The sequence below is a fragment of the Magnolia sinica genome, chromosome 18 (assembly GCF_029962835.1).
Source record: "Magnolia sinica isolate HGM2019 chromosome 18, MsV1, whole genome shotgun sequence".
Taxonomy (NCBI): domain Eukaryota; kingdom Viridiplantae; phylum Streptophyta; class Magnoliopsida; order Magnoliales; family Magnoliaceae; genus Magnolia; species Magnolia sinica.
The window spans coordinates 11264776-11288505 of NC_080590.1; the positions used below are offsets into that span (position 1 = coordinate 11264776).

The following is a 23730-nucleotide window of genomic DNA, read 5'->3' on the forward strand; positions in this document are numbered from 1 at the left end:
ATAGTTATTGATTGTAAGCAGTTTAATGTCATTCACAAAATGTAAACCTACCAACATCAAAACAACCCAAAACAAAAAAAAGCAATCCACACAAACCAAGCCAAAAAAAAGAAAATCATAAAAAGTATCATCATGGGACAAAGCCCATCAAACAGAACCACTTGCACCATCACCAAACTTATCTCGGAGGGTTTGTTTTAACCAATCGACGCGGCGCTCAGGGCGTAAGCTAACAAAGAAGGATGCCATCTTCTCGTCCCTGCTTAAGAGCTGACCAACTTCAATGAACTCAGAGTTAGTTAGGCCTTGCACCTCTTTGATGACATCCAAAACTTTGCTAGTTCGGTTGACCTCCTTTCCTAGCCCAAAGTCGCGTATAGCGTCCGCAACAGACCTTAGAGAAATGCCAAGTATATCATATGGTCGAGGTGGGCGCTGTCGTTTCCTGGTGCTACTCCCATTCCCACTGCGACCATGATCTGTATCAGATGTGTGAGTGGGAGTGCCGCGATAACATCTATTTTACATGCTCGGTGTGTCTGAGGAAAATTGACCGCGCATGGTCCCTATAGAATCCCCTAACGTATCGTCGGAGAGGTCAACATGATCGTCAAGATCGTCATCTAACTCCGTTCATGTCTTGTTCAGATCTCGAATAATCCTAGATGATGATGCAGCCATTGTCCTTGATCCCTTCACATAACGTCCGGTCGTTTGATCAGAGTCGACGGTAACCCCTAGGTCATCCATTCTCTCGATCCTCTTGCCCCGTAGTCTCACAGTGCGTGGGTGTGACTACAGAAACAGAACACTCCGCATTATTTGAATGTATTCAGATTTATATAATCATAGGTTTGGGTTGAAGCTAATACATGGGATAAACAAATATAGAACTACTAGATTTAATAATACCTTGAGATACTCTTCCCATACTTCATTTGGTGCAGTGACCACCATACGCTCATTGTTCCAGCCGAATTCAATAGCAGCAAGCATGTCCTTGACATCATTGTACTCTCTTTTATGATATCGGATTCTATTTTGTACGTTCTGCCAGGTGACAGGCACCCATGTTTGTCTTGTCACTTGCTCGGCCGCTTCTTGATATGCTTCTCTTTTGAAGACATTATCGGTTTTCCTTCCTAGTGCGATTTGTTTCAACAATGTGTTACATAGAACCTGATCCATTGTAGAGCTCCACTTGCTCTTTGCTGCCTGGAATAGGGGTTCTGCAAGGAATTTGACTGTCTTTTTTCATGGTGAACATCGCGTAGGTAAAGCAGGGGACCGAACGGACGTTTGTATCGGTGTGAATGTATCAGATAGACAAGTGTCCAACATTACACATACACAAAAAATAAACTATTATGTGCCCTGTTATTCAGACAATCAAATCACCCAAGTTCAATGCATAAAGAAAGTCAGAGTGCTTTATGCAAATTATATGGTTGATTAACATGACAATAATAATCCTTACCCACTCCATTTAGTTACAACACGTTTGGTCTAATGTACTTCACATGTAAAGACAGAACTTGCAAAAAGTAATGGTTATCTATTGTGCTATCCTGTCCTACTATTACATTGCGCATCTGCCCACATTCGCTTTGCGATGGCATTGCGCGCCCTAATCCATGCTTCTTTCTTCATTTGATTCGATCGAAATAAATAATGCTGCTCGTCATGCGTGGAGACCTCGGTGGGTGTAGGGTTACACTCCACCTCGCCTACTAATATACCAGCAGCCTGTACATCTTCACCGCACTCAATATCAGATCGTATGAAATTATGTAAGACAAAGCAAGCAATGACAACTTTCACTTGTGTTTCAAATGGATACTGGATCACCGTCTTCAGTATCGAAAATCTACCATTCACTAAGCCAAAACAACATTCAATTGCATTCTGCAACTGGGCATGACGATAATTAAACAACTCCCTCATGTTCGACGGTGATCTGTCAGTTTGATACTCTTGCAAATGGTAACGAACACCATGATAAGGAGTCATAAATCCTGGCGAATGGGCATATCCAGCGTCGACAATGTAATATTTTCCTACACATTAAAACTAATGTTACCTTAAGCATATCAGATTAAACCATTAATTATCAAAATATATTCCAATGCAACAACTATAGTGATCTACCATTTGAGATTGTCAAAAGATCATCGGTTCGAGTCAACGCATTGTGTAGCACCCTCGCGTCTAATGAAGAACCTTCCCAGCCGGCTAGCAGATACAATATCTTCATATCAAATGAGCAGGCTGCAAGAACATTTTGGGACAAAACCTTTTTCCGATTGCGGAAGCTAGCATGATCGGGTGTTGGAACGTGCACTGGAATATGTGTACCGTCAATTGCACCAATACAGTTCTATGATGTGTTACATGTAAATTAAACCAACTGTGTAGTTGTGAATTGATGGATGAAAATAAACAGTAGATTAGCAAAGAGACCTTCGAAAATACTTATACCTAAAAATATGAAGTCCAATTTTGATTTGTTTGAAGGTCGATGGGTGGCTCTTGTTCGGCCTGTTTCACGTAAACAAGGTACAGCGATACCACCGCATCAAGAATGCGATGAAAATACCAGCTTACCATTTCACCCGAGCGAATGAAACGATGCCCTATGACATGATTGTGAACGTTATGGCCCAATTTTGATTTGTTTGGAGGTCGGTGGGTGGCTCTTGTTCGGCCTGTTTCACGTAAACAAGGTACAGCGATACCACCGCATCAAGAATGCGATGAAAATACCAGCTTACCATTTCACCCGAGCGAATGAAACGATGCCCTATGACATGATTGTGAACGTTATGGCCCACTGTGTGAAGAAAAATAATGACTTGTTTTTCAAGACTGACATTCCGAGTATCACGAAGAAGTGCCAATTGCACCAACACAGTCATATATATATAATTTGAATATTAAATTAAAATTTAACTATGAATCAAACCGATTTAATTCGACAATTGTTTCAAGGAATATTTCAAAATTTCAACAATTAAACTAAATAATTAAATAAATTTTAAATAAAAGATCAATTACATAAATGATTAATTTAAGTAATATTACTTTTAAAATTTTGAAATAAAATAACATACAATTAATTGAAAATGTTAAACTTCAAGTTAAGATCACCTACCTTAAAAAATCTGATAATCCGGCCCTATTCCAATCTCTCTCTCTCTCTCGGCCCTACTCCAATCTCTCTCTCTCTCTCTCTCTCTCTCTCTTTTAATTTACAGAGTTTTTTTTTCTCCTTTTGATTCGATTGTTTTTTTTTTTTTTTTAAGGAGGTGAGTAACGAAATGGAAGAGTGGAGAGTGTAGACAGTTTCAAGTGGTGGAAGAGTTCGGTGTCCATTACCATACAAAGAAGGGAGAGAGTGGGTTAGTCACGATGACGTGCTTCCGTACATCACTAGAGAGAATTCATTCTTTTTTTAATAAAAAATAATTTATTTTTAAATATGGTGGGTCCCACTAATAATGTTATAAATCTACTCCGTCCATCATTTTTGCCTGACCATGAGAGTATGCGAGGCCAAAAATGAGGCTGATCCAAAACTCAGGTGGGCCACGAATAAGCGAACAGTGGGGTTGGTTTAAAAAAAAAAATGGGTTGATACTTGAAACTCCCTAGTACAGGGTGTCGCAGGCAATCCGTGTCCTTGTATAACATTAACATTGATTGAGGTTTGGTATCCTTTAATTAGATGTTTACGATTGAAGGAGCAGAATCATTTTAGATGTACGGCTCCATCCAGAGTGGGACCCACATTCATGCCGGTCGGATTACCTGTACGTCACGTGAGAAGGATGAGTCATCACCTTCTTTTGTTAGTACGAAACTCACACAGAAGTCTAGTCCTTGGGCGAGGGCGGTCCAGCAATCACTCTTTTTCAGAAAAAATTAGAAAAGACAGGAGGAGTTGAATAGTTCGGATGTTTCGGAAGGTGATGGCCATGTTCGTTCTTGTTTTTCTGCTTCTACTACGAGTGGTCGCCGACTCAGTAACAGCCCCGGCCGTATTCGTCTTTGGAGATTCGCTATCGGATTCAGGCAACAACAACTACATCCCCACACTCGCCAAATCCAACTACTCTCCCTACGGCATCGATTTCCCTCTGGGCCCCACTGGCCGTTTCTCCAATGGAAAGCTCGCTGTCGACATCATCGGTTAGAGACTCTCTCTCTCTCTCTCTCTCTCACACACACACACACACACACACACACACACACTCTCACACACGCTACACGTACGCATGTATAGGCGTGCATGCGTGGTGCGTTAAGAAGATCGTAACCGTAGGTGATATTATTGATGAAACGTGAAACGTGGCTCGAAAATGACACTGGTGGAAGATCTTAGCCATATGATTCCAACCAAGATTTTGGGAGTGGGCCAATCTTTCTAACCGATTATCTGATGGCCACTGATTGGATAGCTAGGATCATCTGAGTAATGTGATTTTGGCCTGCGTTTCATTAAGAATCGGATCTGTGGTTTGAATGGCCTGAATCGGCACCATGCATGCCTCATGTGGGGTGTATGGATCGAGTATAGACCGGCTTTGAATGAACGGTGATAAATGCACCTTATAGTCACCATCCATAATGGAACACTGATATGCACGTAGTTGGAATACTGATATGCACTTTTGCATGGAGCGGTGGCAATGGGTTGGGTCGGCCGACGGTCAACTGGCCCGTCCTGCTTTTGTGATGGGTTTGGGCCAGTGGACCGTTGGCCGAATGTGGTTGCGTCCGATTACAGTTGTCAAAAGGTTGGCTATACACATGCATTTTAGGGTGAGAAAATGGTAAGTAAAACATGGATATTTCCTCTACTAACAAGAAAATCTTGTGTAATTTGATGCAGCTGAACTGCTGGGTTTGCCTTTCGCACCACCCTTCTCGGACCCATCGATCAGCGGCGTACGGATTCTCCAAGGCATCAACTATGCATCCGGAGCTTCAGGAATTCTCGATGAAACTGGCCAACAATTTGTAAGTTTCACACCCTTGCTGTTACACTTGAGGTGGGCCACACATGCAAGCCCCCCCCCCCCCCCCCCCCCACACACACACACCGTACACATCATACATTGGGAGGCTGTCTGGACAAAGTAAAGTTGCCGGTCACAGGCTGCCTAGATCATGCTGTCAGATACGCTAATTGCATACTTGCTGTCCATCCATTTTGCGAGGCATGATCCCAAAAATGAGGCAAATACAAATCTCAGGTGAACCACACCACAAGAAACAACTGTTCACTGTTACGAATGTTTTGGATCAAACTAATATTTACGTTTTCCCTTCATCGAGGTCTAATAAGTTAGATGATAAATAAACATTACAGTGAGCTTTTGAAAGTTTTTTAGTGGGCATTCAATCACCAATGTGGTGTGATCCTCGTGAGATTTGGATCTATCTTGGATTTGAAATCCTCTTCTTGTGTTTGGCACCGTAGATTGAGATTCAACTTTAATCCAAAAGTAGCTAGCTATTTATATTCGTAGTATATTTGCAGGGGTTTGAATTTAATTAATAAATTAACTTTAATATTTCTAATTAGTGAACTTATATAAGTTTTGACACAATGGTTGTAATAAGCCCACTGGAATATATACTTTGCCAAAAAATGATGAAATTCCAAGTCTTGGATGGGCCACAAGCACAAGATCATGTCTAAGTGAGTAACCAACGATTTTTAATCGTTGATTTACATGGACAATGTTTGGACGGTGCAGATCATCGTATTAAAGTAATTATAGTGATGCAATTGATAATTTAATTATTTTAGGAACCCCCTGGATTGGCAATCCTCTCGATGTGTTTGGCACCTTAGAGTGTGAATCAACTTTAATTCAAAAATACCTATACATGGTATATTTACGGGAGTTTGAATTTAATTATTAAATCAACTTTAATATCCCCAATTGGTGAGATATATAATTTTTGACACTATGGTTGTGATAAGCCCGCTAAAATATATGTTTTGCCTAAAAATGATGAAATTCCAAGTCTCAGATGAACCGCAAGCACAAGATCATGTCCGAGTGACTAACCAACGATTTTTAACCGTTGATTAATATGGACAATGTTTGGATGGTGCTAGACAATATTTGGACGGTGCTGATCTACATGAACAATGTTTGGACGGTGCTGATCATCGTTAGTGGGCCATGTGCCCAGTAGAATGATAGTGTACAGTGACATACATTTATACTTGCAACTATTGAAATGATTTTAGGTGTAATCCAAGCTCTCACCTTGGATTACAAACCCCCTCAAAGAGGGGATTGGGAACCCCCTGGATTGGCAATCCCCAATTGCTTTATGCTGCCAAACAACCAAGGGGATTTGAAACCCTCTCTGATTTACATGGACAATGTTTGGACGGTGCAGATCATCGTATTAAAGTAATTATAGTGATGCAATTGATAATTTAATTATTTTAGGATATCATTAGTGGGCCATGTGTCCAATAGATTAATAGTCTAGTGATACACATGTTACACATGCAACCATGAGAATGATTTTAGATGTAATACAAGGTCTCACCTTGGATTTGAAACCCCTTAGCAAGGGGATTTGAAACCCCCAATTACTTTATGATGCTAAACAACCCATGGGATTTGAAATCCCCTCAAATCCATGGTACCAAACGATGCCATTCTCATTCCCTAAAATAAAGGTTTGTTTGACACCATGGATTTGGAGGGATTTGAGGGGACTTCAAATCCTCTTGTTGTTTGGCAACAATTGGGGGTTTCAAATCCATGGTGAAAGCTTGGATTACATCCAAAATCCTTTCAATAGTTGCATATGTAACATGTGTGTCACCATACTATTATTCTACTGAGCACACGGCCTACTAATGATATCCAAAAATAATTAGATTATCAATTACATCACTATTAATAACTTTAATATAATGATTAACACCGTCCAAACATTGTCCATATAAATCAATGGTCAAAAATCGTTGGTTAGTCACTCGAACATGATCTTGTGCTTTTGGCCCATCTTAGACTTGAAATTTCATCATTTTCGGGTTAACCATATATTTCGCTTATTGCAATTATTGTTTCAAACATTGCATATGTTACTAATTAGAGATGTTAAAGTTGATTTAGTAATAAAATTCAAACCCCCGTGAATATACCATGCATAGCTACTTTTGAATTAAAGTTGATCCCCAATTTAAGGTGTCAAACACATTAGGAGGGTTTCAAATTCAGGGGGTTCCAAATCCAAGCTCCCAAACAGGCCCCAATGATGTAAAATGGTAAAATCGATAGACAGCGTGGATAAAACACATACATCATGGGTACCATTAGATGTTGCTACTCACAGTGTCAATATCAATCCATGTCCAGCTGGCAGCACATGTAACAATTACTATACATGTGCACAATGACCCATGCGGCCCTTGAAAGTTTTTCAAATATTCGTAATAGCACATGTGGAGTCCTTGAATATGGAAGTAGCAATTATTTAACATTTAGCACATGGGACAAAATATGATCATGTTCTGATATTGGATATGATTTACTTTTATTTTGTCTTTTTCAAGATAGATGATATTCTTGCTATATGGTCACGGAAATCTTTAATAGTTCTCGTGTTCAAACACATAGGCAAAATATGAAGAGCTCGTTCAAACAACTTAAGCAAGCCTTTATCTCAAGTCAAACGGCTCATAAAAAAGATGGTGGCATGGAAACTCAACAACTAATGTAATGATCTTATCTATCAGGCCTATGGATTTACTTTGTACCGCTCACAATTCGGCCAACAAATTGAATGGTCAAGATCAAAGAAAAGTCTATACTGGAACAACAATAGTAATGATAATAATGTAATAGGAAAATTATAGTCGAATTCTTATATTTATATTATAATTATAGTTATCTACCTATTAATCATAAGGTTGTATCCCAAGAAATTTATAATACTTTCATTTATAACTTTATCAAAAGTCATCAAAAGAATTCATGTAAATTACCAAAATACCATTTTTAATAAAATCTGGTTAACCTCACATGCCATGTGGCCCGTTTGCGTTCTGAACTATGCTGATTTTTTCTATTTCCGTCGATCATGATGGGCTACACATGATGAATGGGTTTGATGAAATATACACACTAAGGTGGCCCCACACACATACCTACGTTTGGCATCCCATGCGATTGTACTCTGTGTTATGGCCCACCTAAGTTATGGATCCGGTTGTATTTTTACCATGTAGGCAAACTTTAAGGGGCATTCCTTATGGACGGAGTGGATGTCATACTAATAGCATGGTGGACGGTTGAGCTTGGGTGATATATGACTACCCACTAGCCATACAGGAACCTGACGTGCATTGAGCGAATGCTACCTCAGAGGAACATGCACCAAATCCAGCCCATCCATCAGATGTGCCACCATATTGTCACTGTGGATCCTGAAAATAAATTCCATCTAGGATTTACATGGGCCAAACCATAAGAAACGGCGTAAAATCATGCCTAAACCTTGAAATTCATGTGGTGTGGCTCGCTTAAGTGTTAGAATGTCCTGATTTACTGAGCATCCCTTCATCCCAGTGTATTACATCAGATGAATAGATTGGATGACATATATATACCACGGTTGGACCCACACACAATTTTTACATGCACCCCACATCCATTCCCACACTCATACAATGGTGGGATTTCACCACCTATAGGTATTGGACCCAAGACCTCTGGTTTGAAAGGTGGAAAAGAACGAAAAAGAAACATTATTTTCCATACAGCACACTTTTCATTATTTGTCAAGACTTTCTTTGCAAAAATCTGCCGAAAATACCATTTCTTATTTTTCATCTTTATTGGAAAATATACAAATTTGCTCTCTCCACCTCTAAAAGAGTCTTTTTCCTAATATAGAAAGACGATAAATTTATAGATTAAGCCGAAATGTGATACCATTTATCTTCAATTACTTTATATATGTCACATGTGTCAATGTGCTAAATGAATCATTATCCATATTAAGTTATACCTCATACATGCTACATGTGCCAATATGCTAGGTGTCACCATTCATCATCTCTTGCAATACTCTACATATGTACAGCATCCTGTCTGTGATACCGTTCATCTTATCTTGTACTGGGCCAACGTTTCACACTTACTACCATCCATCTTCTCTTGCTCCCTTTGTGTGCAAAGCTTACACAAGCACCAATGTATCACATGTGTCATTGTCTATCTGTTCAAATACACCACACATGCCAATAGTGCAATGTTCATAAGCGGTGTCATATAGCTTAAGTGCCCATATATCCAATATGCGAGTGCATGTTTTGTGCCACATGTGCTACTATATAGTTTCAAACACCTCACATATACTACTAGTGCCATAATTTAAGTGTCCACATGTGCTCTTAAATTTCTTGCAAAATCCTGTTGAAAAACAAATAACGTAAATGATGATTTTAAAAAATAAAATAAAAATCGTGGAAATAAAGTTTTCCAATTAATATTATTTTCTTTCCTATCCTTTCAAGGATCCAAATAGATCCTAATATTATGTATTTGGAAACGCAGGCAGCTCGAATTCCACTAAAGAAGCAGATTGAGAATTTCAGGCAGAGCTTATCGGGGATATATTCGCTATTTTCTCAGAATACGACGTTAATTTCAGCATATATGTCCAAAGCTCTCTTTCTTATCTCCACCGGAAGCAACGACTATTTGACTAATTACCTTCGACCAGATTTATATGCCACCAGTTCTCATTATACCCCTCTCGCGTTCAGCGACCTCCTTGTTCGTCAGATGGGACAACAACTCATGGTACTCTTTTCTATTCCGCTCATTTCTCTTTCGCTTCTCATTAGCGATGGGAGGGTAGAACAATAATTTCACACATTTTGCAAGGGACGGGGCTGATATATGGGGGCATTTGGATGGAAAGTTACTTAAGATAAGTTATTTATAATTAAGTAGCTTATCTTCATTTCTACTTTTAAATTAAAGTAATTAAATAATTTTAAATAAAATTATTTATAATTGATTATAAATTGAACTTATTTCAAATCATTTACTTATCTAATGCTATCAGTAGAAATAGTTATTTATTTGGTGGTATCCAAGCGGGACCTAGGAGACCGTCTTGGGTTCACATGGCATACTGTATGTCAATCCATGCTGTTCTCATTTCAATCATTTCCAGCTGTTAGGATTTTTATTCTTTCTGAAAAGTGCTTATAATATGCCATGTGGCGTAAGTTGCTTAGGAAGGGGATTGCCTGTTGTGCCATATACCACCCACCTCTGTGGTGGGTTGATGTCACCAAGTTCTGTGAGTAAACCGTAATGTACATGTTATATCAACGCTGTTCATCCATGCTGATCATCTATTTTTTTCATGTCATTTTAGGGCATGAGTTCAAAAATTAGGCAGATCCAAAGCTCGTGTACTACACCATAGAAAGCATTCTTACAGGTGAAACCTTCGGAGGGCACACCATGGTATTTATTTGTCATCCAAACTGTTCATAAGGTCACAAAGGCCTGGACAAAGAGAAAACACAAATATCATATTGATCCAAAACATATGTAATCCCATGAAGTATTCGATGGTCCATGTTCAATATCCACTGCTTTGTGTGGAAGGGTCTATTTGAGCTTTGGATTTGTCTCATTTTTTTAAATCAAGCCTTAAAACGATCCAAGAAAGTTGATGGGATCCAGTGGCTGTATAACAAGTCATGATAAACCCATTTGTTCTGGCCAATGTGTCACATAGGTAGAATATCCTCTCCATAAAATCTGTGAGGCAAATCATGGTAATCAATTGGGAGGAAAACCAGGCCCATCAACTCATTGGGTGGTCCACAATAGTACACTAATATATACCACCGGCTGTCCATTGATATTGTGTCCTACTCTATGTGGATCGTCCTGATCTTGTACAAGGTGATTATCATGGTGTGGCCCACCTTTTGTACGGATGTGATATTGTAGTAGGTGACATGGTGTGGAAAATGGGGCTTCATGGGCTGTATCTGACTAATTCTGGTTCATTTGACACATTAAGTTTCTGATAAGACATACAACCCTCATTCCAACCTGACCACATTAACGGTAGAAATGGGTAACCCTACCCAATCCATTAAACAATGCTAGAGCACCTCGGGATGAGATTTTTTTCACTTACTGAGAGCCACGTTGGCAGAATTTTCATAAGATACACCTCGTCCATCAGGTGCCTTGCCTTGTGTTCACCTGATATCGAGAAAATCATTATGATCCAACACTCAGGTGGGCCACACCATAGCAAACAGTTAGGATGAGACGTCCACCATTAGTTTTGCATAGGGTTCACCGTGGTGTTTATATACCATCGAATCCATTAATCTGACGTGCCTCACCGGGATGAAAGAAATACCAAAAATCACAGTATTCCAAAACTCAGGTGGGCCATTCCACGTGAATTTAAATGCTTTAGTTACATATTATGGGGTGGCCCACCTGAGTGTTGAATCAGCCTGATTTTTGGGATCGAGGCCGATCAATATGGATTTCACGCACGATTAATTCGTTTACCCAAGTTGGAGAAAGTAAGCCCTTGCCACTTGAATATATAATCCTTGTCATTTTCATTTTTCAGTGTTGAACGTTTGTCTTTCATGCGTAGGCGCTGTATAACATGGGGGCCAGGAAATTTGTGGTGTATTCGGTGGGGCCCATCGGTTGCACGCCGGTCCAGCTGTCAGGTCAAAGTTGCACGGAGAAGGTAAATCAGATGGTGGTCCTCTTCAACTCAGCTCTTCGATCTTTCCTAATCGATGCCAACATGCATATGCCTGGGACCAACTTCGTCTACGTGGACGCCTATGGGATCGTCACCGACGTACTCATCAACCCAAATATTTACGGTACATCTTACATTACTAGTAATAAAAATACTGTTTCAGATGCTTCTATCTAGTATCGACGACGTGTATTTTGCATGGGAATGGTCACACGTTGTTCATGGTAATTACCATAAATTCGTGCTGTGTGGGGTCCACCTGTGATGTTCATGTGGAATCCAAAAAGGTGCATCTGTACATCCCCAGAATCATCTCTTTTGAAAACTCAGGTGGGACGCCACAGTAGACAATTTACATCACCTCTAAAAGATGTATATTCATTTGTTGGGGCCCACCTGAAATTTGGAATAGCTTGAGTTTCGTTGTCCCTTCATTTTAGTGGGTCGCACCTGATGAGTGGGTTGGATGACATATACACAAGACAGTGGATAGCACATTCCATCTGGATGTTTCTATGGTGGGCATTCCCCTTCCCCAATTTCCCCATTGTCCTTTTGGTGTGGCCCACCTAAGTTATGGGTTGGGCTGGATTTTGGCATCTAGGCCTCACATTGTGGGGTGCATCTAATGGACAGGTTGGATGACACTTACACATAGAGGATAGAGCTGGGCATCGAGTTGAGTTGGACTGAGTTAGGGCTGGCCTGACTCAATCCGGTTTTGAAATATACCTGACCCAAATTCGACTCGACTTGGTACCGAGTCCAGCATGCTTGACCCAATCCGAGTACTAGTTTAGCTTGGATTAATCTGGACCAAGTCACAGGTAAGTACAACGGGTATCCACAGGACGAAATCACAACTCAGAATGTAAGTGCACCTGCCAGAATTGTAGCCTCTCCATGGATACATGTCATCTCAATCTGAAACCTCAAATATGAGGGTCTCTCTCTCTCTCTCTCTCTCTCTCTCTCTCTCTCTCTCTATATATATATATATATATACACACACACACACACACACACACACACACACACACACACAAACACGCACATACACACGAGCTGAGTTTAGAATCGAGTTTGAGTCAAGTTATTGGGTGACCTAAAGTCAACTGGTTCAAGTTTGGATTGGACGAAGTCTACTCGGTTCAGATCGACTCACCCACTTGGTTTAGAATGAGTCGAGTCATCCCTTGCCCAGCTCTACTTACTCATGACGGTCGGCCCCACAGAGTTCGTGGAAGGTTATGTGATCATTCCCTATTTTGCAGAGGGTACATAACATGAAATATCCGTAATGGAAATACATAATTGCTGCATCATGCTGCTGTCCGATGACATACGTAATGCCTTTTTCATCCGATCACCTCAAAAGAAATCCAAACAGGTGGGGCCACCATATTGCTCAAAATAGAGGCGTTTGGCGCATGATAACTTCCATATCAGTGAAAATGATTCAGAGCGACGATCTTAACAAGAACAATGATAAGGTGTGAGCTTAGGGGATTTGGTGGAGCCCATTTCTCATTACTCATAGATCTTGATCAATGGATGAGATCCATGCATGTGGCCAGCAGATCAGTCCCACTATTCTATTGGGATACACTTTCACAATGTGTTTGGATGCTCAGTTGGATTGAAATGCAATAACTGAATGAAATATGAGCTGAGAAGACAAAAATGGAGGTGTGACAATATCTATCTCAAAAGGACAAACCAACCCCTGATTGCAATTCTATCCATTTCAAGCTGGGGATGAAATGATCTGAATTGCTATTTGGGACTGGCCCCTCATAACAAACAATCGTAATTCAATTCAATTCAATTCAAGTTGTAACTAACAATCGTAATTCAATTCAAGTAAGTAGTAACGAAGAACAATCGTAATTCAATTCAATTCAAGTTGTAACGAAGAACAAAATTCAATTCATTTCAATTCAAGTAAGTCGTAATGAACAATCATAATTCAATTCAATTCAATTGAAGTGTAACTGATGGCCACATTTCCAGGTTTCATAGTCACAGGGCAAGGTTGCTGTGGGGTTGACAAAAGCCAGGGGCAGGTGAACTGCATCGTCGGAACCATACCTTGCAGTGATAGAAATTCTTACACCTTTTGGGACGGCCTCCATCCGACAGAAGCTCTTAACAGGATCGTGGCCCAGAGATCATTCACCGGCCCACCTTCCGACATCTATCCTATCAACATCCAGCAGCTTGCATCAATATAGTGTGCCCTATTTTGGATACGAAGCCCATAGAGCTTGTAATCTGTAAAATGTAATGTTCGTCTGCATCTCATAAGGGAGAAGAGAAAAAATAGGTGAGTGGAACATCTGCAGACCAGTGGCATTTATGTAATTGGTGAATGAAGAACCCACATCGAAAGCCTGTTTTGGGTGAATCTTATCACCGTTCTTCGAGAGTGGGTTCACTTGCTTTTACTTTTCAGCCGGTGTTGGTCAGAGGGTGATGAGAGTCAGCCACAGCAAAATCCTGCTCCTGGTTTTCGTAGTAGAAAATGTCTCATCGTAGTTCGCGTTTTGTTTTGGTTGGTTTGTTTGTTTGTTTCAGATTTCTTATTTTAGTGAAGGATACATTTAAATGGGGGATTTTCAGAGATTTGGTAATGCTCACATATAATTTAAATGAGGAATGTGAAATTACACGTAACATTGTTGGGACCAGTATTGGCAATTTGATATCACAGGTGAGTGGCATGAAACTCCCCCGGAATAACATAAGAACTCCTTGATTCATGCGTATCGATGCTATATATCACACTATATCGAAATTTATGGTTCCTGATATTGCAATGTATATCATGAGATATTATTTTGTTTTTATACTCGACATTGTCGGATATCTGTTGATTTAAGGAACCTTATTGTTTTGTTAAAAAAATCTCTAATTTTTTTCTTAAAAAAAAAAAATCATTTTCCCTTCAAATTTCTTCCTTCTAACTTAGTCGTGGGTGGATTTCCGTCTATCTTGCACAAGGATTTAGGACAAAAATAAAAATTTCATTATCTTCTTGAATTTGGGGTTGTTTATCAACCGGTGACATATTTTTCATTTCAATCAATTTATTCTTTTTAAAACATATAAAATGAGTGCGAAATAATAATAAATCATTGATTCTTCATGTTTTACATGGAAAATGAATGATTTCACCATCCGATCCTAAGATTTGAGTCTAGGTGGTTCAATTTGAAAAAGACAAAAAAAGAAAAAAAATAATAATAATAATAAATTTGCCCAAATTACTTGCAAGATTGCACTCCAAACACGAAATCAAGCATTTATGAGGCATGATATTATGATTTGTTAACTTTTTTTTTTTTTTTTTTTTTTGTTTTTAGATTTCAAAAAATAAAGTTTATTTTTTATTAAAAAATAATAAAGTATTATTATGTTTTGAAATTTTCCTTCAACTCGTTGTCAATTGGACTAATTTTAAAGTATTTAGTAGTGTTTGATGAAATTTTCAATATTTTTTTAATTTTTCCAAAATTGCTTGCAATATTGCACTCCAAACATGAAATCAAGCATGTATGAGGCCCGATCTACTAATTTGTTAAGTCCTTGTTAATTTTTAAAAAATAAAACTAATTTTTAATAAAAAATATTTAAAAATATATTATTTTTTGAAAATTTCCTTCAATCAACTGTTAATTAAGACTAATTTCGAAGTATTTATGAGTGTTTAATGAAATGATCATCACATATACTCTAATTTTGAAATTCGATTGTAAGTGACTCGATTTGGAAAATATAAAAATTTTCCCTATTTCTCACAAATTGCTTGCAATATTGCACTCAAAACATGATACCAAACATGTATGAGAGTTGATTTGTTGATTTCATGAGTTTTGCCAATTTTTGTGATAAAAAATTATTATTTTTATTTAAAAATAACAACAAATTATTTTTAAAAAAATATTTTTATTTTTTTTTATTTTTTTTTATGTAGTATTTTGTCTTTGTTAATAGAAGGTTATTTTGCAAGTAAAATATGTAAGGGGGAATTAGATGGAGACAACTTGATATCGGATGAAGATACGTTCGACCTACTCTCAAAAATTAATTCAGGAGTATATGTAATTTATATAGCCATCTGTCGAAGAGTGTGGGGTAACCTGCTCGAATGAGCATTTAATGGGAGAATATCACAATGTTATTGACTGCCCTAAGTGCCCATAAGATGTGAGAGCAAAGATGAGGGTTGTGCTGGAAAAAAAAAAAAAGAAGTAAAAATAAGAGATGACTGAGCTGTGTGGGAGGGAGCTTAAAGAAGAGTTGAAGCGGCCACCATATGTAATTGACAAGGATGTTTGGATTTCGGTGACAATGATCATCTTAAATACAGTTACGCAGTTCAAGAGTCCCTACGGGATCGGTGAGAAAGGGATCAGGAAAGAATGTGAGATGCGAGTAGGTCTAGATTTGAGAGGTCTACCCATAAGCGTGGTGGGGGAGTAGAGCATGTGGAGTTTTGGGAGTGGTGGAGGTGAAGGTAGTAGGTGGCAAGGATTATGAAGTATGGGGATGAGCAGTAATATGCGAGTATCATATCTACCTTTAGATCCGATGATGTACAAAGAGTAGGGAAGGACATAAGAGAAATTGAAAGACATGTTTAGTGGAGAGGATGGGAGAAAGAAGGTTGGGAAGTTCATAACGAAGTTTTTTAAAAATATATTTACGATTAAATCCCTGTGAACATTGCAACGAGCTCGTACTTCAAGATTGTTATAAGTGATGTGCAGCGTGGGGTGAGGGTGTGCGGGCCCACGCCCTTTGAGATCATGGAAAAATATTTGGATGATGAATATGTGGAGATGAAAACATATGTGGATTCAGATAAACAATCATAGGAGATGTACGACTGCACTATCATGTGTAATGGTTGGACCAAACTGATGAAAATCGATTATAAATTTTATAGTCTATTGTAAGGGACGGGAGGTGTTCCTAAAGTTTGTAAATGTGAGTAATAAGATTAAAAACGCGAACTACATTTACAAACTAATACACAATGTCATGCAAGATGTTGAGAAAAATAACATTGTGCAGTTTGTTACGGACAATGTGAGTGCATTGTCAAGGCGATGAAGGATATAATGGACATGTATCATATGTACTGGACCCCCTGCGCAACCCATTGCATCGATCTCTTGCTGAAGGCGATCGAGGATAGGTTGTCAGTGAAAGCAGTTATTACTGACACACGACTTGTCAAGAACTTTATATACAATCACAAATGGTTATTAACTGCGATGTACAAGAGGTGTGGTGGGGATATAGTACGTCCTGGGGCAATATGCTTCACCATAAATTATATCACCTTAAATAGGCTCCTTAAACACAAGCAGGGGTTACAAGAGTTTTTCATCTCTCCAAAATCTGCATATTGAATTTTTTATTTTTATTTGGGGGATCAACCTGAAGAATTGATGAACTTATCTTGAACAATGTGTTTTGGGAGCGCATGTGGGGTGTAGTGGCTATTCTGGAGCCCATTTATGTAGTGTTAAGGATGATAGACGATGAGATAGATTCGTAAATGGGGTCGTTGTATATATCCATACACTTGATGAAAGAGGCCATCAAGGGTAAAGCCCCCAAGGCATATAAGTGGGTGCATGTAATAATTGACAATTGTTAGGAAATAACACATTCTCACCCACTTCATCGGACTGGTAAATAGTTATATGATCTATTTTTTCGTCCATATGCTTCAGTACTTTACTACTTTGCACATAATGTATCCTTATTTTATTGTACTTATGTGTAATTATTTGAATCATGTTGGGTTTTAGCGTATTTCCTAAATTTCAAATACCACTACACCTAGAGACTCAACGAAAACATTTCATTGAAGATAGGTGTACATGAAGTGAACGATCACTTATTCCTCGACTGTCTAGGAAAAGGACATTCGGTAGTGAGGTAAATATTTTCCGCACTTACATTCTTTTGATCTGCATCTCAATCATCACATACTTACCTTTGTTGCTATATGCCATCAACAGATCATTAGATTCTGAGATGCGGTTGGAATGTTCAAGTGTAAGGCTGCAGTAAGGTCAATGAGCACTGTGATGGCATGTGAGTTGCCGTGGTAAAGTTAGTTTTCATATTATTTTAGCAAATTTAAAACTAATGAAAAAATATATAATTCACAGGCGAATGGTGGGTCATGTATAGGACCGACTGCGAGATTTTACAGCTGCTAGCTATCCGTATGCTCGAGCAAATTGTCTCCTCCTTACCCTATGAAAGGATTTGAAACATATTCTCCATCATCCACACAAATAAGCGTAATAAACAGGTACGATAGGCTCCAGAAGCTAGTGTACTGCCACTACAATATGAAGCTACGAGAGAGGCGCTCTGCGGCGAAGGAAGAAGAAAAGCGTAGGAGAATCCACTTGACTTGACGACAATTAAACATCATGCATATGTTGAGGATAATGAAGATGACTCAGTTTACTAGGGGTTATGTTGGATGACTTAGATACTTTGGATGGACGACCGGAGCCGCATGTGGCAACGAAGGCAACGAAACAAGGGATTGATGCTAACGCACATGTGGAACAACAAATATCTCATGATGAGACATTCAACCCATTAACGAGGACTCTTTAAGGCAGCCCGCAATAGTCACTATCACATGATACATGTGACCGGGAGACATTATCTAACATTGAGATCGAGATAGAGTGATGCAAGGGGTAGGTCCGGTGATGGTAACTCTCATGACAATAGCAATGATGGTAATCATGGTGACATGGATGGTGGCGGCGATGGTGGGAGTCAGACTCAGCAGCCCCTTAGCCATTTCACTAGGGAGGAGGATTTCAATTATGCCACAGGACCCTAACAATGATTCTCGTACATGAGAACCACAGCCCCATCTTATCTACAATAAGATATACGAGCACCAGAGGCTACATAATAAAAAGCAAAAGCAAAAGATTTCAGATTTTGAGGAGCTACTGGTAAAATACATGAGAGACGTGCATTTGTTCGAAGTGTAGTGACTTTAGATCTGGATCACGGACAAAGGAGGGGACATGAATATGGATCACAGACTCATGAGAGTAGCTTGAGTTATATACCACAATATGAGTATGGATATGGACTTAGTAGATATGTGACGAGCTACTCTAACAATTACGGCACATCGTTTTTCGACTACAATCAAGAGTTCGTTTTTGCATACGAGCAGGGATATGGGCAACAATATGGATACCCATGAGCTCCATCTATGCCCTTCTCAAATCCATATCAGTCAGATTGTGACAATTACGCAGTACTTGCATATGGTCGTATTGGTTCATTTCGAAGAGAATAAGTATTAATGTTATGTCATGGAATATCCTAATCGTACCATTCTACTATAACATGGGCACAATATTGTTAATTTGTGAAGCAACAATATTATTCCCAACCTCATCAAGATAAAGATGATGATTATGAGCCACCGCACAACTTTACGTGGGTCTAAGTAACAACCAATCACATCAGTCATAAGTATATTTCTCAATTTCTACTTCTTTTGCTTTTGAATGCAATAGTTGTGTTTTCATACATGTCTTCTTATATTTATAAATATTATGAATTCAATTTAAATATATTTGCATTATTTCAGTCAGACAACATATATCCTAGAACCTTATACAAAGGAAACTTGTTATATACGCTTTTTTTAAGATGTTATGATTTAAAAATGTGTATTAAAGCCTTTAAAAAAAAATCTGAAATTTTATTGAAAAATTCAACTAATTTCCCAATGTTTCTCATGTTTCTAAAAAAAGTACCGTAAATTACCTGATACAAACAATACATCCCGTGCAACAACCAGTACGTATCTGTATCCCAAGGATGGGATACCAATATTTCGAACACTGGCTGAGACATATCACATGTGCACAAAATCTGGAAGACTGGAACAATCATCAAGTGGCTCTTATCATGAATGTGCCATAGACCAAATTCGACACCAGCCAGACAATCCCAACTGCTGCAATGATTAAGGCCGTTGTACATAACATCCATACAGGTAAATTTGTTTAGGCTACTGCAGCCAAAGTCCAAACCATGACATGAAGAAAAGCAAAAGAATAATCACTCCTTTAAGCCCAATTAGGAAGCTTCTACTAATGGAAGCACATGGAAGATCTTCCGCAGAATGGCTACCTGGAGGTCATGTCCAATAGCAACCTTCACAGCATCAGACTGGTATTTGGTGCACTACTGAATTGAATTGCAATATCAGTTAAATAAAGCGAAAATGACCAAATTGCAGATATTTAAGTAGTTATATTGAGTGGCATCGGCATCACAATTCTGTTACTTTCAAGTTGGGTGTGAAAGGACATGAATTTCTTGTAGAAGCCCATGCAACAAAAAGCTGTGGGACCTGCAGTAATAGTGTGTTACAACTTACATCCACTCCGAACATTTGCACCAGCTCATTTTAGGACATAAGAGTCTGAAAATAATGCCAATCCAAAACTCAGGTGGGCCACACACAGGGAAAAGTAGGAATGGGGACGGCTACCGTTGAACCTTCCTGCGGCTCACACGGCTTTATGATAGACAGGCTCTCTACAAAAGAAATCCATGTCCGTTAAAGGATGTAACTGTAATTAGATGGCTGATTCCTTGTTATGAACACTAATCTACCTACAATTGGGTCACTACCTCTCTACTGAACTTCACTGACTATTGGGGTTCAACTCAGTGGTGCATTCAAACCCAGCCCAAAAGAACTGTGCTGACCTTCTGAAACATTCATCAGCTCTCCACTAAGATATTTGAAATCACCTGATCAGAATATTCTCTGCAGCAAACCAACCTCTACAATTAATGGAACAAAACTCGAATGATACAACAACTATCATCAAATGTTGCTCAACTTTAGGGCCTCTTTGGATTGCAGTAAAAGAAAAACTCAAGGGTTTTCTATTGTTTTTTTTTTTTTTTGAGAATTAACGTAGAAGAAAGACTCAAGGGTTTTCTATTGTTTAGACCCCTTGTGCTGTTTGGATAGCAAAGGAAATAGTAAGATTGAAAATTAGCCTTTTTCATAGTCAAAACCTCACACATAGGATATGAGGTGACCATTGTAAAAGTGATATGAGATTTTCACTTGCTATCCAAACAAGACTCAAATATAGAATTCTTGGGAATCCTTGTTTCAATGGAGTTCACAGAATCCATTGGAAATCTATCATTCGATAATCATTACACTTTTCTTTTCCCACAATCCAAACAGGCCCTTAGTGGCTAGAGATAGCAGGGTAATGACAGCAAGTCTATTTCCTAGCTAATAAACCCCAAAATATGCATATTGGAGCGGCACCAGACAAGGAAGTCTAAGAAAACCTATATGTAAAGCTATAAACATACAAGTCAAAGAAAGATATTTAAAACAAGCTCGAACGCTAAATGGATTGGATGTGATCAAACAAATGTATTTCTGGCATGTTGGTAAAGTCATCAGATTGTTTGAAAATCATGGTTGTGCTTAGTCATCTTCAGTTTGTGTTATGCTAGATCATCACACGTAAGATTGAAAATTAGCCTCTTTCATAGTCAAAATCTCACACATAGGATATGAGGTGACCATTGTGAAAGTGATATGAGATTTTCACTTGTTATCCAAACAAAACTCAAATATAGAATTCTTGGAAATCCTTGTTTCAATGGAGTTCACGGAATCCATTGGAAATCTATCATTCGATAATCATTACACTTTTCTTTTCCCACAATCCAAACAGGCCCTCAGTGGCTAGAGATTGCAGGGTAATGACAGCAAGTCTATTTCCTAGCTAATAAACCCCAAAATATGCATATTGGAGCGGCACCAGACAAGGAAGTCTAAGATAACCTATATGTAAAGCTATAAACATACAAGTCAAAGAAAGATATTTAAAACAAGCTCGAATGCTAAATGGATTGGATGTGCTCAAACAGATGTATTTCTGGCATGTTGGTAAAGTCATCGGATTGTTTGAAAATCATGGTTGTGCTCAGTCATCTTCAGTTTGTGTTATGCTAGATCATCACACGTAAGATTGAAAATTAGCCTTTTTCATAGTCAAAATCTCACACATAGGATATGAGGAGACCATTGTGAAAGTGATATGAGATTTTCACTTGCTATCCAAACAAAACTCAAATATAGAATTCTTGAGAATCCTTGTTTCAATGGAGTTCACAGAATCCATTGGAAATCTATCATTCGATAATCATTATACTTTTCTTTTCCCACAATCCAAACAGGCCCTTAGTGGCTAGAGATTGCAGGGTAATGACAGCAAGTCTATTTCCTACCTAATAAACCCCAAAATATGCACATTGGAGCGGCACCAGACAAGGAAGTCTAAGATAACCTATATGTAAAGCTATAAACATAAAGTCAAAGAAAGATATTTAAAACAAGCTCGAACACTAAATGGATTAGATGTGCTCAAATAGATGTATTTCTGGCATGTTGGTTAAGTCATCAGATTGTTTGAAAATCATGGTTGTACTTAGTCATCTTCAGTTTGTGTTATGCTAGATCATCACACGTAAGATTGAAAATTAGCCTTTTTCATAGTCAAAATCTCACACATACGATATGAGGTGACCACTGTGAAAGTGATATGAGATTTTCACCTGCTATCCAAACAAGACTCAAATATAGAATTCTTGGGAATCCTTGTTTCAATGGAGTTCACAGAATCCATTGGAAATCTATCATTTGATAATCATTACACTTTTTTTTTTCCCACAATCCAAACAGGCCCTCAGTGGCTAGAGATTGCAGGGTAATGACAGCAAGTCTATTTCCTAGCTAATAAACCCCAAAATATGCATATTGGAGTGGCACCAGACAAGGAAGTCTAAGATAACCTATATTTAAAGCTATAAACATACAAGTCAAAGAAAGATACTTAAAACAAGCTCGAACGCTAAATGGATTGGATGTGCTCAAACAGAGATGTATTTCTGGCATGTTGGTAAAGTCATCAGATTGTTTGAAAACCATGGTTGTGCTTAGTCATCTTCAGTTTGTGTTATGCTAGATCATCACACGTTAACTCTCTTTTTTTGGTCTGCTCTAATGATTCTGTAAGCTACGTTTGCCTGTATGAAAAGAGAACAATGTTGGCTGATGGGCTAAATCGCGATTGGGTTACCTTCAAAACAAAGGAGCATTGGAAGCCAGGACTATTGTTCAGTGGTAGAAGGATTTGAGAGCAGCATCTGCGTCGTTGATGGGAAAGGCTTGAGTAGGAGGGTAGAAACATGGACAGCATATGAATGAACTGCCAGATCCTTACGCCCTACATTTGGCATGGAATCCAACAATTAGTTTACTTTATCATCATTTTGTTAATTAATAATGGACAGATAATATTAGAAAAAGAACAAAAATATGAAGAGATGTAGATGCCAAAAGGAAGAATATAGAATCGTCCAAAGTCACCAATACAAATTACAAATTGTTTTCAAAATCCTGTCTTTCAAATGTGAGTCAGCCAGAATCTTTGTAAGCCTTCCTACCCACTTGTTAAACAAGATGTCTCACTTAAACAAAATGAGAGTTCCGTCAGCTCAGGCAACTTCTAGGCTGCCTATTTAATCAATGTTTAATGCAGGGGCATTTTCACGCTGGGCTTGAGTGGAGTAGCCTGTGGGATGCGGGGACACACTCGGGGTGGGTGACCCATGAGATTTGGGGCCCACGGGGGAGATCTCGTGTTCGAGACTCCTCACCAGGGGTGATTAATGCGCATTTCACACCAGGCTCGAGTGGGGTAGCCCGTGGGATGCGAGGACATGCTCAGGGTGGGCGGCCCATGTGATTTGGGGCCCACGAAGGGGGTTCGGCCGAGGTCCTAACCCATGTGATGTGGG

At 38.8% G+C, this 23730-nt stretch overlaps 2 protein-coding genes across 2 annotated transcripts; one reads left to right on the top strand and one right to left on the bottom strand.

Moving 5' to 3' along the window:
- Positions 1-633: 633 nt before the first annotated feature.
- Positions 634-1188, bottom strand: LOC131233775 (uncharacterized). Its single transcript, XM_058230565.1, has 2 exons — positions 913-1188; positions 634-795 (listed from the first exon to the last, which is right to left on the bottom strand). The coding sequence occupies exons 1-2, from the start codon at positions 1186-1188 to the stop codon at positions 634-636; spliced, it is 438 nt and encodes a 145-aa protein (XP_058086548.1).
- A 2710-nt stretch (positions 1189-3898) lies between these two features.
- LOC131233657 (GDSL esterase/lipase At1g71250-like) lies at positions 3899-14463 on the top strand. The gene is made up of 5 exons (XM_058230448.1): positions 3899-4188; positions 4892-5019; positions 9597-9845; positions 11692-11932; positions 13822-14463. The coding sequence occupies exons 1-5, from the start codon at positions 3954-3956 to the stop codon at positions 14040-14042; spliced, it is 1074 nt and encodes a 357-aa protein (XP_058086431.1). The 5' UTR covers positions 3899-3953; the 3' UTR covers positions 14043-14463.
- Positions 14464-23730: the final 9267 nt, after the last annotated feature.

Coding starts and splice junctions, on each gene's coding strand:
- LOC131233775 (XM_058230565.1), bottom strand. CDS start 1,188: ATGGATCAGGTTCTATGTAACACATTGTTGAAACAAATCGCACTAGGA. Junction 796..912: donor TATGGGAAGAGTATCTCAAG/GTATTATTAAAT, acceptor CTGTTTCTGTAG/TCACACCCACGCACTGTGAG.
- LOC131233657 (XM_058230448.1), top strand. CDS start 3,954: ATGTTTCGGAAGGTGATGGCCATGTTCGTTCTTGTTTTTCTGCTTCTA. Junction 4,189..4,891: donor GCTCGCTGTCGACATCATCG/GTTAGAGACTCT, acceptor AATTTGATGCAG/CTGAACTGCTGGGTTTGCCT. Junction 9,846..11,691: donor AGATGGGACAACAACTCATG/GTACTCTTTTCT, acceptor TTTCATGCGTAG/GCGCTGTATAACATGGGGGC.